This window comes from Lissotriton helveticus, chromosome 3_1 (assembly GCF_964261635.1).
Source record: "Lissotriton helveticus chromosome 3_1, aLisHel1.1, whole genome shotgun sequence".
Taxonomy (NCBI): Eukaryota; Metazoa; Chordata; class Amphibia; order Caudata; family Salamandridae; genus Lissotriton; species Lissotriton helveticus.
The window spans coordinates 1,386,560,851-1,386,579,778 of record NC_136061.1 but is presented as its reverse complement, the minus strand read 5'-3'; the positions used below and the strand labels follow the sequence as shown (position 1 = coordinate 1,386,579,778).

General features: G+C 46.1%; 1 protein-coding gene across 1 annotated transcript in view; it reads left to right on the top strand.

Annotated features, from left to right (window-relative positions):
* SEMA5B (semaphorin 5B) overlaps nt 1-18,928 on the top strand; it is an 827,217-nt gene that overhangs the window by 375,015 nt on the left and 433,274 nt on the right. Inside the window, exon 4 of the mRNA XM_078682030.1 lies at nt 6,782-6,881. Coding sequence (XP_078538156.1) covers nt 6,782-6,881 — 100 coding nt within the window. The remainder of the gene's footprint in view (nt 1-6,781; nt 6,882-18,928) is intronic.

The window sequence follows — 18,928 nt, the reverse complement described above, 5'->3', positions numbered from 1 at the left end:
TTTTTTCAGAACATGGTCATTTAGTGAAGGGGGTTCAGAGGTCCTATGGGTTGGAATCCTGAATACAGAATATTCGAATAGCTGATACGTTTTATCGCAGATATCGTAATAAGCACCGATTATACACTACGGAGGAGTGCCTCAATGGATTTCTTTGGTGAAAATACATAATTATGGGTTTCACATCCCGTTGATGGCACCGGCGTCTTTGGGTGAATGAGATTGTCTTTGTGGGGTGTGTAATCCACATAAACATATTACTCACTGGCAGTCAGCATTACTTAGTAGTTATAGTTAGGACCAAGTTTCCATAGGAAAGGTATTTTGTTACTTGCCTTTATCTTTGGTGCCGTTTGACTACTTTTCATGAAATTTTCCACAAAATTGTCAAGGTATGTCTTGTTGTGCATGGAAAGTTTCAGGATGATACATCAAGTGGGGGTTGAGAAAAAGGCGGGTGGTAAAAAAAAAACTGTGTTTCCCATGTTAATTCCCATCATAGCTTTGAACACGACTACAGCCTGAACCACTGGACAGAATTACACTGAATTTAGCAGAAAGGTAGGTTTGGTTTCGCTGATCTCACTTTCAATTATTTATTGTAAATCTGTTCAGTAGTTGTTGAGAAATCAAAGGAAATCCAAATTTGTGTATCTACCATCGCAATGACTTCGCAATTAATGATAAGCTTGTGCATAGATCTGCATCGATCTGAAGAGCTCTGATTGGCTGCCAACACTTCAAGGAAAGGCAAAACAGAGGGCAGAAAAGGCAAACCAGAGCAGATGAACTCAAGACAGAGAGCTCTCAGACAAACACACACTTACACACCTACTCACAGACTCATGCACCCACTCAGACTCAAGCACCCACTCACAGACCGAATGAGACACTCGTACACCCACTCACAGACTCATGCACCCACTCACAGACTCATGCACCCACTCACAGACCCATGCACCCACTCACACACTCATGCACCCACTCACACACCAATGCACCCACTCACACACCCACTCAGACACTCACACACCACTCACAGACCCACTTAAAGATGCATGCACCCCTCACAGACCCACTCACTTGCCCAATCACGGAACCACTGAGAAACTCATGCATTCACCACACAGACCTACTCAGTGACTCATGCACCCACTCACAGACCCAATTAGAAACTCACACACCCAGTTACAGACCCACTGAGATTCACACACCCACAAACAAACCCATTCAGACTCACAGACCCACTCACCCATCCACTCTGACTCATCCATTCGCTCACAGACCAACTCAGACACTCTTTTACTTACTTATAGACTGACTCATACACCTATGGAAGTACTCGAAAACCCACTCACACTCTCACACCCCCAATGAGATACTCACTCATACACTAATGCACCCATTGCAACACCCACTGACACTCATGCACCCACTCAAAGGCCCACTCAGACATGCATGCACCCATTTACAGACCCATTCAGACACTCATGCACCCACTTAATCACACTTATACCCCCAATCACTCACCCAGCGAGAAACTTATGCAGCCACTCTCAGGCCCACTCAGTTACTCACACAGCTATTGAGACATTCATGCACTAACACACACCCACTGACACATCCCCTAAGACACTCGTGCACTCACTCACACACTCACTCTCAATGATTACAAGTTACAGTTAGGAAATAAAATGTAAAAAACCTTAGAAACTCACTTAAAAAGAACAAAGGTTACAGGGACGTTATAGTTGGGCAATACATTAAAAACCAAAACCTTAGAAATTCACTGAAAAAAACAAAGGTTACAGAGTTGTTGTACGGGGACTTTATAGTGAGGCTTAGATTTCACTTGTACAAAATCAGTGAAATTCAGCAGTTATAGTTACCTGAGCTAACTATAACTTACGTCCCTGCAATGCACTGCTTCTATTCTCACATATTACGTCACTCATGTCATGTTCAGTGGCATCACTCATGACATCACTGATTACCTCATTCACAGAACCACTCGCATACCCACTCAGACCCTTGTGCACTCACAGACTGGCTCACACACACACATGAAGGCACTCGCAAACCCACTCACACCCTCTCACAGTCTCACTCAGACACTCACACACCCAGTGAGACACTTATACAGCCACTCCCAGGCCCACTAAGTCATTCACACACCCATTGAGACTCTAATGCACTCACTCACACACTCAATCTCAAAGGTTACGGTTAGGAAATAAAATTAAAACCTCATTCATACTCTCTAAGACCCACTTACAGATCTACTCAGAGACTCGTGCACCTACTCACAGACCCTCTCAGAGACTCTCACTTCCACTGACAGACCCACTCAGACACTCATATACCAACTTATACTCATACTCTCACACCCACTTACAAACCTACACAGACACTCATACACCCTCTGAGACATTCATTCACTCACTCACACACTCAGTGCCACAAGTTAGTGGTTACAGTTAGGAAATACGATTTAAAAAAACTTACCACTTCACTTAAAAAAACCAAAGGGTACAGGGACATTATAGTTAGGAAATAGAATTGTAAAAAAAACATAGACATTCACTGAAAAAATCGAAATTTACAGGGACGTTATAGTTGGGAAACATAATTTTAAAAAAATTGAAATTCACTGAAAAAAACAAAGGTTACAGAGGCATTATAGTTAGGCTTAGATTTCCCTCATACAAAACCAGCAATGGATTGCTTATAACCTCACATATTACTTCACTTATTACATGGTCAGAGAAGAGGGAGCTCTACTGAAACCTTGTGTGTGTGTCGACCTCCTGTGGAAATCTGTTCCAATCACTGAGCCATATCTCTTAAAGGTAAAAAGCAGGTATGATCGTTTTCTGCTATCCAGATTCAGGCTAGACCTCTTCCACTTTTTACTAGCATTCCCTCTGGGGCTATTAGGGACTAAACACTTGAGTCCTGTGGCTGTGACAATTTGTCTCCACAGAACACCTTGCATTTTATAACGTTCTGCAAGTTTTATGAGATCCCTAGGAATATGTACATTATTCCATTTCTAAAAAGAATTACTTTCTCCCAAGTATGACTTGCCATTTTGTACCTACAAAGGCTTTCAAAAGAAGTTGTTTTAAATGTGGTCTGTTTTATAAAGCTGGCATGAGATTGAGGAAAACTTGTGATTGCGTTTTTAACTTAGTTTTTTTCCCCTTGTGTATGATTGATATACTCCGTACTGATTTGTGTTCCTGTATTGCTTACTTTCTGCTATCTTACTTTTATGGTTTTTATTCAAATAACCAAATAAAGCTTATATTAAAGTTGACATCATTGATGATATCATCCAGTGAGTGTATGTTCTAAGAGTTTGATTGTTAGACCTATATACTAAGTTAAATTAGTATACTAGGTGTACTACTAATGAGTTATACAACTTCTAACACATATTATGTGACTGGCTGTGTTACTGGATGTATCAGTGTGTGAGTGAGTTGCTGTATGAGTGTGTCAGTGGGTGTGTGGTTGTTTGGGTGTATAAGTGAGAGTATGAGTAGCTTGTATAGATCAGTTAGTGGCTGTGTTGGAGGCTATATGGGTTAGTGAGTGGGTATGTGAGTGGCTGTATAGGTGAATAACTGGGTTTATGAGTAGCTGTATGGGTGAGTGTGTGGCTGTGTGAGTGGCTGTATAGGTGAGTGACTGGTTTTATGAGTAGCTGTATGGGTGAGTGAGTGGTTGTGTAAGTACTTGTATGGGTCTGTGAGTGGTTGTGTGGGTGTGTGAGTGGGTGTATGAGAGGTTGTATAGGGATGTGAGTGGTTCTATGGATGATGTTGCAGTGATGTCATCAGTGATGTGATGAGTGATGTCACTGACCATGTCATGAGTGGAGTAATATGTGAGGTCATAAGCAGTGCATTGCGTGGCAGGCGTTATAGTTAGCTCAAGTAACTATAACTGCTGAATTTCACTGGGTTTGTATGAGTGAAATCCAAACCTAACTATAATGCCACTGTAACCTTTGTTTTTTTTCGGTGAATTTCTAAAGATTTTTTAATACTATTTTCTGACTATAATGCCACTGTAACCTTTGTTTTTTCTGAGAATTTCAAAGGTTATTTGTAATGTTAATTGCTATCTACAATGTCCCTGTAACCTTTGTTTTTTTGTGTGTGAATGTTTATGGCCTTTTAATGCTTAATTTCCGAACTGTGACATTCCTGTAAACTTTGTTTTTTAGTGACTTTCTTATGTATAAAAAAAGTTATTTCCCAGCTGTAACCTGTATCCTTTGAGAATGAGTGTGTGAGTGTCTCAGTGGGTTGGCGAGTAGGCGTATGAGTCACTGAGTGGGTCTGTGACTGTGTGCATGAGTGTATCAGAGTGTCTCTGAGTGGGTGCATGGGTCTCTGAGTGGGTCTGTCACTAGGTGCAGGTGTTTAAGTCTCTGAGTAGGTTTGTGAGTGGGTATGTGACTGAATGGGTGTGTGAGATGGTGCATGAGTCTCTAAGTGTGTTTGTGAGTGGGTGGATGAGTCTGAGTGTGTCAGTGTGTGCATGCATGTTTGTCGGTCTGTGAGTGTGAGCATGAGTGGGTCTGTGAGTGGATCTGTGAGTGGGTCTGTGAGTGGGTGTATGAGTGTCAAAGCGGACTGTGAGTGGGTGTGGGTGTACATCTGAGTGAGTCTGTGTGGGTGCATGAGTATCTGAGTGGGTCTGTGAGTGAGTGCATGAATATCTGAGTGGGTCTTTGAATGGGTGTATGAGTATCTGAGGGGGTCTCGGAGTTGGTGCATGATTTTCCGAGTGGATCTGTGAGTGGATGTTACAGTGTGAATAGATCTCTGAATCACTACATTAGTGTCTGACTATCTGAAATTATATATTTTTTTGATTTGATTTATATATTTTTATTTTGACCGTGGTATTTGCGAATTCATTGTGAAGTTACATGGGGGGCGGTGCTGGCTGTTTCGATGCATTCACAAAAATCGCACAAGGAAAAAAACTAATTTCCGACGTGATTTACACATGAGGTCCCACAAAAACCCCTATATGCCGCCCATGGGTCAATGTACCGCTACCCTGACCCCTTATACCACTTCATTTTTACTCTCTCCTTCAGGGACTGGGTACCATTACTTAAAATGGCAGACGCAACTTTCTGCTCAGGTTGCGTTCAGCCGATCACGGTATTCCTATTGGCTCGTAAATTTTCAAACCGTCGCAAATTAGTTGCAACCTTAGATATACAAATTAGGATTTTCTTATTATCTCAAACAAGTGAATGGATTTACACCAAATAATGAAAAGTGCGCTTTCTGGACCAAAAGCTATCTTTCTGCCAAATTTGGTGTGATTCCTTCCAGCAGTTCGGGCTGTAGTCATGTCTAAAATCTCCATGGGAATTAACATAGGAAACACAGCTTTTTTACCTACTTTTATCCCTGCCCCCCACTTGCGGATCACCCTGAAACTCCGTGCACAGCAAGACCTACGTTGACACTTTGTTTGGAAAAGTTGGTAAAGATTCATCAACCGGTGCCAAAGATCTAGGCAAGTCAAAAAACACTTATCCTATGGAAATTAGGTCCTAACTATAACTACCTACTTGCGAACGCCAGTAGGTGTGTATATATATATATATATATATATATATATATATATATATCCAAGAAGTTGCGCGAAAGCAAACGCACACTCAGAGGTTTACAATTGCTGAAAAACTAGGTTTATTCTTTAGAACCGCTACGCGTTTCGACACAAGCCTGTGTCTAGTGTGATCAAGACACAGGCTTGTGTCGAAACGCATAGCGGTTCTAAAGAATAAACCTAGTTTTGCAGCAATTGTAAACCTCTGAGTGTGCGCTTGCTTTCGCGCAACTTCTTGGATCTGAAAAATGTTGACTGGTTTTGGGTTCGCCGGTTCACGCACCACCTGACATTGGGAGCCGATCCTGGAAGGACCCTTGCTGTTTGGTTATTTATATATATATATATATATATATATATATATATATATATATATATATATATATATATATATATATATATATGCATATATATACATATATATGCATATATATATATAGTCACTGTGCATAGATGTGGAGTTAAAAATTGTAAATAAATACTTCTCTATACCACTTACTTTTCGATCTTTTGTCTACTATATTAGTGTGCTATGATATTCTTCTACTCAATATTCCAGAGCACTGTCTGTGCTGTGCTGCTGGGAGAGGATCTGATGGGAACAGAATGAAAGGAAGGCTCTTAAGCCCCTGTAACAGTATAGCGTAAGCAGCCACAACCTGAGGGGCAGAAAGTAAATGATACATCTACCTTTTGAAAACTGTCACTCAACCTTACCTGCATCCATCCCCATCACAACAGGGATGTCATACAAAGGGCTGTCAATGGCCAGACGCCAAAGCAAGGAATGTGCCTAATTTGTTCGCCATCTGAGCGTAAAGGATGCGCAGTAGGCAGGGCGTGCACACATCGCTCCGACAGGTGATCAGAACAGATTACATTCACAGGAGTGCCAGCCCCTGACATGTCCTCCCGTCAGGCCTGCTAAATTCAAGCGTGGTGAATGCAATCCAATCTAACAAGTTTGAACTTGACACATCTCAGGGGCTTCAGAGGACAACATTAGCCCTTTGTAAACCGACATTGATTTGTTGTCATTTTTCCTGAGGTGGGTCTGTATATTCTCTGTAAATTTGTCTGTGCTAATTAGTTTGCCCAAGCGCCCCCCTGAACGCATGTTCCTTTCCTTCCGCAGAGCTGAAGCCCTGGGTGTCAAACTTCACATTTCCTGGTGTACATGACTTTTCCCAACTGGCCCTGGACGTCAACAGGAACCAGCTCATCGTGGGCGCACGGTAAGGGTCCCTCTGCTTCATTAGTAGCTGTTGCCGCTTTGAAATGTTTCCCCTGCAGGTGAGCGCTGCTCCTGACGGTGTTGTTTTTCAGCTGTCTACTCACGGTTATGGAGTTTCATTGTCATAAGATATTCAAGGCCTTGAGCACATTAACGGCTTCCTTTCCTAGTAAAAAAAGTTCATGGCATTGTCTTCAGTCACTGATAGTGGTTGGCCAATCAAATAACATGTGTGGACTAACCTTGTGTGTGCATGATCATTCCTTCCTTTCTGTTTTTCCTCTTTCTCAATGCATTTCTACTTTCTTGGTCTCATGAAACAGAGAAGTGGGGAGGGTGTGGGGTGATATCTGCTGCCCCCTGGAGGTGGCCATGTGTCCTTTTCGTGAAGCAGTGTGACAATCCCATGGGCTGGCAGGGAGCCCTCTACACTGCTACAATATAAATGAAACGAAGCAGTGGGGGGGGGGGGGGGGGGGGGGGAATAACAAGAATCCAGACTGAGTAGCAGGCACAATTTTTGTTCAGTGAAATACGAGATTTAGTAATAAAATATCTTTTAGCAATTATACATGCTGGAATTGGGGTACCCGTTACTTCCATCGGATGTATGACATGACAACGCGGGCTTTTACCCCGCGCTGCCATTACGACACTGCTTTTACAACGCAAGTTGTTACAACGACTTGCGCTGTAGGCGCTGGATAGTGGAATAGTTTCATTTTCTATTTCAACTCCTGCCCACGTTACAGTAGGGAAGGTGTTGGAGTAGAAAATTAAACTATTCCTTTTCCAACAGTGCCCTCCAGCACAAGTCTTTGTAACGACTTGCCTTGTAAAAGCAGCGTCGTAATGGCAGCGCGGGGTAAGGCCCGCGTTGTCATGGCTGCTCACCCTTCCATCGAAACTACAATGAAATGTGCAGGTTAGGGAATCTTGCCTATGACTCAGAAGTTTCTTTTTCGTAGCCGAAGTGTAAGTTTTCTTTGCTAAAGGAAATGATGCCCTTTTGTCCCTTGTCAGAAGTCCATGAAATATTGATTTCTCCTTTTTTTCTCTAATTTCAGATTAGGTGCCAGATGCGCAACTCACACTAATATGGGACATCTCTGGTTCTCTCTGGCAAAGCTAGAACCAGACTGACCGCAGCTATAGCTGCCAAATAAAGGGTGTAAAACATTGCAGAACAGCCAGATCCATGCCTTATCTGCAGGATAACTACGGCCATTTAAATGCGTACCATTTAAATACAATTTTATGTAAATTTATCATGTGTGCATATCCTAGAAACCTGGTATAAACCTGTCCCTCCTGGACCTATTTTGGACACCTCTGTACTAAATGATTCCTCTTATGCTAGGAACAGTTCAGTGCAGACCCGTTCTAGTTGTTATACACTGCGCGGTGTAAACAAACCTTGTGTTTTGCTTTCCCTCCAAATCAAATGCGTGGCTAGGAGCTATAATGACGCTTAGGCCGGCATTGACCCCTGTAAGTGCTGGCATGGTGGTAGCTGCCGGGCTTGGCACCGGACTGGGTGGGCAAGTTCAAGGCAGGACGGAGAGCGTGGATACGGGTGGAACCTGGCACACAGAAGCCCTATCCGGGCCCATGAATGAATGCGGACGACTCTTCTGCGCTCGTCAATGCAGGCAGCCAGCAGGCTTGGCAGGAATGCAAGAATAATATTTGCACAAGAGCGGCCTCCCTGCGTTGGGTACTGGACACACGCTTGCTTTGCTTCTTCATCAAATGTGCATAGGCACTGCTGTCCTTGAGTAAATACCTCAATGAAGGAAAAACGCCAGATTCCAGTTCTCTGTTTATTTCAGGGTTAAAAAGTGTCCTCTGTAGCTCCTTCATAAGTGAATGTATCTTGCACTGCTTTCCTTTACACATGTGTCCAGTTGGTGCTCATGTGCCACGTGGACTCGGGTCTCACTCTGTTCCAGAAGGCATAAGTGGAGTTGTCCTTTTTAATGCCAGAAGGCCTTCCAGTCACCCCTGGTTTGTGTGAAGGGAGTTTGTCAGTGATTTTCGGCTGTTCTAACTACAGAGCCAACATTCTTAAATTGATTTATTTTCTACATTTTATTCGCAGTAAAGCACGACTGCGATAAAGATAGGTACAGTATAGAGAACAAATCAGCAGTGCTCGTTCCTCGTTCCTGCTTCTCTAACAATCTTCAAAAATAGGAATTCCAGAATGTTGCTTTGTTTGGCCCTTTTATTTTGGTCTCATACATTTCAGATTAAGGCCCCCATTTACTCTGGGTGCAGGAGAGCAAGGAAGGCTCTTAACCTCATGGGGGAAGTCCACCATTCCCCTCTGTCCTAATAAGTTACAACCATTACGGTTATATTTGGTGCACAGAATGATTTGCCGCTTTTAAGGATGAAATGAACAGTTACTCGAGGCTGAACCTCTGACCTGTATGGTGAATACACATCCGGGCAAGAGACATATTAATTCAGCAACCCGCTTTACTGAATATATCTACACAGTAAATTTTTTACATTTAAATAGCTTTTTTTTTTTTTTTTTTAAAACCTTTATTGCACCTTACAGTCTTACACAGCTTTTGGCCTACAACCCAGGGGGCCGGCCGCAACATTATCAAGACAATTGTACCTCTGCAGGACAACACCGCATATCGGCCGCCATGTTCTGGGTATGGCTATTTCGCAACACAATGAAGGTGTATAGTTCGCAGTAGCTTGCTAATCTATTTAGGTTTGGTTTTCCGTTTTATAACAATAAACAACATAAAACCTGAAGAATCCACATTTAGGTCATCAAGTGTTTAAGTAAATGTGCACTAACTGTGTCATGGAGTGTTCCCAGAAGGCATATCTGCACTGACACCCTTAGGGCCGGTCGCAGCCGCAATTTCTGCGAAGGAGTGTGGGCACGTGTGTGTGGTTCATCTGGGGCTTCGTTCTATCAGCCACTCCATCCCCTCCCACCCGACACCCAAACTCGCCCTCACTCCCCGCGGCACATCCCTCTCTCCTCCCATCTCTAGGTCCCGTTAGTCGTCCTCCCCCTCTTCATCTGATGTTGTTGGGTCTACTTCCGGTAGGGGTTCACAAATCTCCCCCCTATATACATTCCATGGGGTCCAAATCTTGTTCCATTTCCTTGGACAAGCCCGGCCTGCGTACACCGCCCTTTCTGTGATCATCACCCTTTCCATATTAATACACCATTGTGTTTTCGTTGGTACCTCTACCGCTCCCCATTTCTGCGCTATATCCCTTTTGGCGATTATCATGCCTAAGTAACCCATTGTTGGCTATGTCTGGACAAATCATTGGGTCCCCATACATTCAGTAAGCACTTCCGCAGCTCCGGGACTAGGGAGGTCCCTACAGTCTGGGATATGGTGCGCATAATTCGCCTCCAGAACTCCTGAATGCGTGGGCAATCCCATATTGTGTGGAAGAACGTGCCCTCCTCTCCACATCCACGAAGACAGTATGGGTGCTGTGCACGGTGTATGAGGTGCAACGTCGTTCTCGTGTAATATACTCTGTGTAGAATTTTAAGTTGTATGAGCCGGAATTTAGCAGAGATGCCGACTTCTTTGGGTGACGCCAGTGCTTCATTCCATTCAATTTCGTCCATAGATTCTACGTCTCCCCCCCACTTGTCTTTCAGTTTGGTCATGGGGGTCTTGCAAATTATTAATTAATTTACGGTACGTGAGTGACGTCGCTCGCTCAGGCATGAAGTCCGTAAGGAGGCGATCCTCAAGCGGGGAGGCCTCTGGTACTTCCGCCTCAGGGGGGATGGCAGTAAGCAGTGCGTGCCGAATCTGTACATACCGGAACAATTCCCAGCTCGTATTGCTCCCTCAGCCAGTCAAAGGGAATTACCGCACCTCTTTCCCATAAGTCTCCCACCGTAGATATCCCAATCGTATCCCAGTGGGAGAAGCCCTTGCTAAGCCGTAGGTTTCCCAGAGCCCGAGAGTCCCACAATGAAGTGAGTTTGGTTATTCTTCCTTTCCAATCTAGTGCTGCCAGCGCTGTATGCCACAGCGCTGCGGTGAGTCCCGTGGGTCCCGCCAGTTTGCGCACCATTCGTTGGTCGTACAAGGGGGCCAGTAGACTATTGGCGCCCAGCTGCATCTTGTCCGACCGAAACGCTGGGTCGTCCTGGGGAGCATGAATCCATTGATTTATGGGTTTCAACTGCGCTGCCCAGTAATACAGTTTCAAATTCGGCAGTGCGATCCCCCCGTCGTACCATCCCCTGTGCATTTTAGCCTGCGCAATGCGAGCCGAACGGTTACTCCATAAAAGACCAGCCACTAACGCGGATACTTTCGTGAAGTATCCTGGTGCCACCGGGTACGGCGTATTTTCTAGAACGTATAAAAAAACGGGGCAATGACATCATCTTATAAAGTGCTGCCTTACCCAGCATCGTTAGGGGTAGCCCGGCCCAAAATTTGACGTCCTGCTTAAGCCGTTCCATGGGTGGCATCAAATTTTTCCGCGTAAATTCCATTGGATCCATGGTGACATGGATGCCCAAATATTTAAAGGATGAGCCGGCTGCTCTTAAGGGGCAATCTGCGTTCAGTGCCGGGAGTGGGCCCTTCAGAACATAGAGCTCCGATTTAGTCCAATTCAGCGTGTACCCCGAGACTTTCCCGTGCTCATCACAGTGGGCCAGGAGCGCTGGAACACCGCGTTCTGGATCTGTTAGGTACACCAGCATGTCGTCCGCATACAGTGAGAGGCGATCTTCCCATCCCTCTGCCCAGGATATCCCTTTCAGCAGCGGAGTCGACCGTATCAAGTTCGCTAAGGGTTCTAAGGCGATTGCGAAGAGCAATGGCGACAGGGGACATCCTTGACGGGTGCCTCTCCCCAACTGGAATTTTCGCGAAATGTGGCCATTCGCTACCACATGTGCTACCGGTTTGGTGTAGAGCAGTCTGACCCATGCTATGAACTTGGGTCCAAATCCCAATTGTGCCAGGACCTCGAACAGGTAATTCCACTCCACCAGATCGAAAGCCATCTTTGCATCCAGTGCCAATATAACCGCCGGTTCGGGGATCGATTCCGCCTTTGCCAACACTCCGTGCACCCTACGTAAATTCAGTGCTGTATTTCTGTGTGGCATAAATCCGGACTGATCAGGGTGTATGAGGTCGGGTAGGTGCGCCACCAGTCGGGTAGCCAGGAGTTTGGCCAAAATTTTATCTTCAGCATTAAGCAGGGAAATGGGGCGGTAGGAGGCACAATCGTCTGGTGGTTTCCCAGGCTTGGGGATTGCGACAATGGTAGCTACTCTTTGATCTAGTGGGAGTTCGCCCTTCCCCAAGCAGTCTTTGTACATAGCAAGTAAGTGTTCACTTAGCCTCTCCGGCGTGGCTTGGTACCACTCTATCGGGATGCCGTTTGGCCCAAGTGCCTTACCGGGCTTTATCGCTCGTATGGCCAATTGTATTTCCTCCGTAGTTATGTCAGTTTCCAACTCAGCTGACGTCTCCGGCTGCAACGTCGGAGTTTGGATAGGTTCTAATGCTGCCCTGGCCATGTCAGTGGATACCTCCCTATCTGATGTGTATACCCCCTCGAAGTGATCCGCCAGTGCCTCCACTATCTGTTCAGGGCTCGTGTGAACTTCCCCCCACCTGTCTCTCACTCGTTGGATACCTCTAGAGCGCCCCCCCTTTTTATCCAGCCAGGCCAACATCCAAACCGCCTTGTCCCCTATATCATAAATCCTGTGCTGTGTGCCCCCTCACCTGGTGCCGTAAATGTTCTGTGTACAGTTGTTGTTGGATGTGTAAGGCATGGGACGTGTCAGGCGAGGAGTGTGCCTCATGTGCTACTGTCGCATCTTGCAGCGCCAACTCCAGCCCTGCCAGTTCAATTGCTTTTCCCCTTTTATATCCCGTGATCGAAGTTATGGCCTGTCCCCCTGAACACTGCCTTGTATGCCTCCCACAAAATCGCTGAGGATTGCACCGATGTGACATTTTCGGCAAAGTAGAGTGTTGTCGCCATCTTGAGTGCCTTCCTGACCTTGGGGACCTTAAGGTATGCAGCCTGTATGGGATAAAGTCTTCTACACGATTTCTCTTGGGTGGAGATTGTCAAAGTGACCGGTGAGTGGTCTGAAATGCCTCTAGGTTGAATGTCTACGGTGTCTACGTGTTGTATGCCATCTCCCAGTGCCAGGAAATAGTCGATCCTCGATAAGCTGCTGTGGACTGTGGAGTGAAAGGTGTATTGTCTCTCCTGTGGGTGTGTATGTCGCCATATATCAACTAGACCCATAGCAGTCAAGAATCGTTGAAAGCAGGAGGGACCCCCCGTTTGGGTCGTCGCTGGGAATCTGTCAAGTAGGGTGTCTACTGTGGCATTGAAGTCCCCCCCAAGTATAACATCTCCCTCTGGTAGGGTCAGGAGGAAGTCACCCAGTGCCGGAAGCATGACCGAGTGAAGCGCCGGGGGTATGTATACCGAAACCACATTGATGAGTCGTCCCTCCCACTGTCCCTGTAGGGCTGCAAAACATCCCTGTCCGTCAGTCTTTGTGCCCATTGGTATGAATTGTGAGGACTTCTTGATTAAAATACCAGTCCCTCGGGAGCCAGAAGGGAATTCTGAATGCACCACCATTTGATATCCTCTCCTGTCAAGAGCCTTGGAAGTCCCACCCATTAAGTGTGTCTCTTGGAGGAGTGCTAGGACTGGCCCCTGTCTTTTCAGTGCAGTAAGTACCAGCCCGCGCTTTACCTTATCTCCCAGCCCTCTCACATTCCATGTCAGCATGCGTAGGGGCGCACCCTGTGACCTTGGCTCGTCCCCCACCGTATTACGTACCGGGCAATCGGCCATAGTTAGTCATGTATCGTGGTGTATGTTTGCCGCGCCTTGCAGCCCAGGCGCGCCATTTCTTCCTGACAGCTAAGCAGTGCAATCGCCTATTGGTACATCGTGACCCTACTTGTGGATTTCTAACAATAACTAAACATCCCCCCCTCTGTCCCCCCTCCCTGCCTCCCTGCTTAACGCACCTTCAACTGCCCTCCTCCCCAACTGAGCAGAGCGCTTAACCCATCCCTCAACCAAAGTACTTGCGTGTAGGGAGAGAGTGTCTCCCCGGGCAGGCGGCATCCCTGCACTCTTCCGGGTGTCTCAGGCCAGCGTCCATCTGCGACCATTGTGCAAGTAATTCAGATAGAAAAAACAGCGTCCATTACTGCACCGGTTGCTCCGGGTTATTCTCCCCCGTCTGCCTCAGTGTGTTCCGGAGTCGGTGACCTGTCCGCGCCTCCTCTGCCTGATGTATGTGACCCGGTCTGGCCGTTGTCGCGGTGTCCGTGGTTTGTTCTATTAGATCTTCGGGGAGGTCCTGCGGTGCGCCAACCCTCGAGCCAGTCCCTGGCTGCATCTGGAGTGTCAAAGAACCAGACCTTTTTGTCAGCGACCACCCGCAATCGGGCTGGAAACAGCATTGAGTAGGGCAATTCTTTTTCTCGCAGCGTCTTTTTTACCTCAAGAAACGTCCTTCTTCTCCGCGCAACTTCCGCAGTGTAATCTGGGGAAAAAGGTTATCTTGGAGTTCTGAATTTGGATGGCCGGTGCCACTCTGGCCGCTTGCAAAATGGCGTCCCGGTCACGAAAGTTAAAGAGTCTAGCCAGTATTGGCCTCGGAGGGGGACCCAGCTTTGGTTTCCCTCCGGGTACTCTATAGGCCCTTTCCACAGAGAAGAAGTGCAAGAGTCCCTTGGGGTTGAGCTGATTTTTAATCAAGTCTTCCACAAAAAGGTCCATAGTTCCTGTAGCTTTCAACTCCGGAACCCCTAGTATTCGGACGTTGTTCCTCCGAGAACGCCCTTCCTGATCGTCCAACTTCTCCCTGAGAGATTTGTTTTCGGCTTGCATTTTTCCCATCTTAGATAGCTTTTCTTGATAAAAATATTGTCGGTTATAATTTTATTATTCACTGATCCAGCAATTTACTTTATAACAATTAACAAATAGAGTGTTAATATATGCACAGCAAAATCCATTATACGTACATGGTAAAATCCAGATGGGAAGTAAAATTGGCTCTGGTACTGATGCAGTCTATGTTTTGAGGCCTCTGTTTGGGTGACTTCTGAGATGTGGCCAATAGGACCTATTGCAAATGGAAGGCCTAAAAAAGGTTCCATGGTGTTGGAACAAATTTCAGAAGTGAAGCTCGTTGGTATTTTGATTCACCTGTCTTAGTAGAGCATTCCGACGTTAGTATCCTCACACAGGGGGCTTTTGTGTTAGACAATATCAAGCAGGTAACTTTTTGGGATCCAATTTCCTCCTCGCTTGAAGGCAAGAAGACTGTTTAAGATAAGCTTGGTGAAGTATTTAAGGATTAGCAGAGGGTCCTGCACTCCACCTTCTAGATTGGATATCGATTTACACAAATGCTACAGGTTGCAGAAGTGACCACAACTATTCATGACATCACAGGGTTGAGATTTTGCTCCACCTTTAACCTCTCAACAACCTTCTATTGGCTCCTAAGGAATTACAATATGGTAACTTCAATGAGGCCCCTATATCTACCAAGACAGATTTACCAAGCTTGACCTCTCAAATTTTGACAATGGCATTTCTCTGACATGGGTAGTGCAAATTATGAAAACTTTTATTTTCCTGGGCCTTATTGTGGTAGGATCAGACCCTACTACTTCTACCAAAATTACAATGCCATACATTAAAGAACAATAGTGGGAGAAAGTTAGGTGTCAAAGTGTCAACTCTATGTTGATGAGGGGGTGGAGTATGGCAGGGTGGCTGGCAGGATGTAGTGCCTGCTGCTTCCAGATCACCATCCATAATCCTGAGCCCCTTAGCATTCATCAGCCCTTTAATTTAGCTAGTCAAGGTGCCTGGAGCTGACCGCCTGCGGAGTGGGTTGGCACCAACCTCCTGGAAGGAAGACGATGGCGGCCTCTCTTTTGGGGCTTAACTGGGCCTGGGGGCATGGCAGAGCCCAGTCCACAACCGAAGAGGTGTACCAAGGGCACTGGCGTGGGAGTGATCTGAGGCTGAGGTGAAAGCTTGGGCCCTGTGAGAGTCCCCAGTGCTGGGGGATCCTTCTCTGCCTTCCCGCACTAATCGGCAGGAGTAGGGACAATCAGTTTGCGGAGTGGGAACTATAGGCCCCCTGGGGAGGGATCAGTGTTGTGGTGACCAGCGGGCTACAATGAATTTCTCGGAGGCGGGGTGTACAGCAAGGGGTTCCGCTGGAGGTGAGCGAGGAGTGGGGAGGAGGCCCCATATATACTATGGTTGACCGTGATCCTGCGGGGCTGCCCTGGAGAAAGCCGCCTGCTGCACTGCAGAAGAGACCCTTGCAGTTTCCCATTGAGAGCCAAGTGGCAAGGCGAGAATGCTGCAGAGACACTGGAAATTGGCCCAGACTGATTGGAGTATGGTGCTGGGGTATAGATTGTCCCCGGGGGACATAAGAACACGTGCTGATGGAGATCGTCTGAGCCTGCATTGAGAGTCTTACTGGACAGATGCTGGACATGCTGAGTGCAGGTTATTCTCCAGTGCACATCATGGGAGACCTTCCTGTGGTGACCGATGGAGCGCACTAGCGTACGACGGTGTGTCTGGCCTGGGTGGTAGAAGAGGGGTGCCCAGAGGGGGACCCTTCGGTGGTGGGACATCTCCTGTTGACTTAATATTCGTAGGAGTCGGGCTAGGAAGTGGATTGCCACTAATTGTCTGATGTATTAGTGGAGCTGTCGCTGATCCAGGAAAACTGCGGACTGTACTGAAGCTTATTAGGTATGCAGATACTTGTTGGTTGCCTTGCGCTGGGTTGGTCAGACATAACGACCTGCAGTTCCACGCCCCAGGTCTTCATTGTAGTGGGACTGTGCCGGAACTGCGGGATGCTACACAGTTGTGAGATTAAGCTACTATGCATAAGGAAAAGCACCTGAAAAGGCCATCCTCAAGACACCGTCACGCAATATCCCACTCTCCACCAGCTGTCCCAGGGGCTGGTCAGGCAGGGAGGAGTGGATTCAAGGGCTCCCTCCCCTGAGTGAGAGGAGGAGCTTTTGTGTGCTGATCTAATGGTAGCCATACATGGATCTCGCATGGAATTGGAGCACAAGTTAGAGACAGTTTCCATAGAGGTGAATCTGTTCCGTGCAGATTTCCGTAAAGTGGCAAACAAGATAATGACTGCTAAGAATAACAACAAGTTGCTTCATGGCGAGTTATCCACTCTTAGGCAGCAGATGGCTAAGATCATGGTGCTCACGAGGGAACTGGAGGCCAGGGTTGAAGATATGGAGGGCTTCTCTCACAGATGCAACCTCTGATCCTGGGATTCCTGGAGTGGGTGGAGGGTCCTTTGGCAGAAAACATTCTGGAACAGTGGATTAGGCAGCAACTGAGGCCTCAGGGTCTCTTGGATATCTTTGTGGTGGAGACAGCCTTCCATGCCCTGGTGCCATCCCCGCCTCCTGGGGGCCTCCCTCTTGCTGGTGTTGCTAAAATATTGGATTACAGGGAAAGAGACTGTATCCTATGAGCAGCTAGAGAAATAAATATTCCCACATTTGACAATCATGCCATTGCCATTTTTCCTGACTACACAAAGAAATTTAAAGAGCAGCAAAAGTAATTTCCGGGGGTCAAGCAGAAGTCGCTTGCTATGAATCTGAAGTACATGTTGCTTTATCCCTCTAAATTGAAGATCACTCCAATGGAAAAGCACACTTTTCTGAGCACCCACAAGGGGTGTGGGACTTCTGTAGGTCTGGGAGAAGGCTCTGGTCAGCAGATAGGGGTCCAGGGGCAACACCAGGATGTTGCACATCCATGGAGGCTAGAGATGATGTCCTGGGGAAAGGGCGGAAGCCAGAGGGGGAGCGCCAGCCCTAACAAACGGTCATGATTCAAGATGATGGCACTATGCAGGTAACAGACACGGGTGCAATGTGTTTGAAGATGCATGGGTTGCCTGCAGCAGCCTCAGACTCCCTTGTGCAGTACACACAGTTCCTTCCTGAGAATGTGATTCCAGAGACGGATGTATGACGTTACAACGCATACTTTTACATTGCATGCCTTTACAACGCGGTATTTACAATGAATACCATTACAACGCATAGTGCTTTTAGGCGCTGGATAGTGATTTATTTAATATACTATTCCAACTCCAGTCCCGTGGATAGTAGGGAAGGTGTTGGATAGTAAATTAAATATATTCCCTATCCTAGAGCGCCCCCCAGCGCAATGCGTTGTAATGGTTTGCGTTGTAAAAGTTGCGTCGTAAAGGCACTGCGTGGTAAAACGTAATTTTCCCTAGAGTTAACAAGGTTAGATGGGGAGGAAAGAGTTTCGCAGCCACAACTGCCAGCTTATGGAACTCCCTGCCCACCTCTCTGAAGAGAGAATCCAATCGTCTCAGTTTTAGAAAAGTCCTAAAAACATGGCTGTTTATAGCATAAATCCTCCTTGCTTCCTTCCGTTCAATATTTATCAAGGGCAGCGCCTAGACACCCCAGGGTATTTGCCACGCTTTACAAATTTCAAATCAAATAAAAAATAACGAAGGTTTAAAAAAAAAAACTGTTGGCGAGCTCTTTGGGGACAAAATATTTGAACAGTAAGGTATTCCCTGGACAAGATATTCCTTGTGTGTTCTTATATTGTATGTGTATAATTTGGGTAGTTAGCTTAAAAATGTTTCTCCCTACAGGGAAATGTTTACCGAAATTTGAACAGGAAATAGTGGCTACTTTGCTTGGTTTTATGCAGTAAAAAGAAGAGAACAATACTTAACTGAGTAGTTTAGAATAAAGAATGTTAGCATTGTTGAAAACACAGTCTTTATGTATAAGACAGATTGTTAAAATAATTCTCTTCTAGGTGAAGCTAACAATGGACACTGACTGGAATTATAATGTTTAGGTTTTGTTTATCTTACATGAATAGCTCTTTATAAAAACAATAGTCCGTGTCAGTGGACCTACATAATGCTTTGGCTGCTGTGTTTAT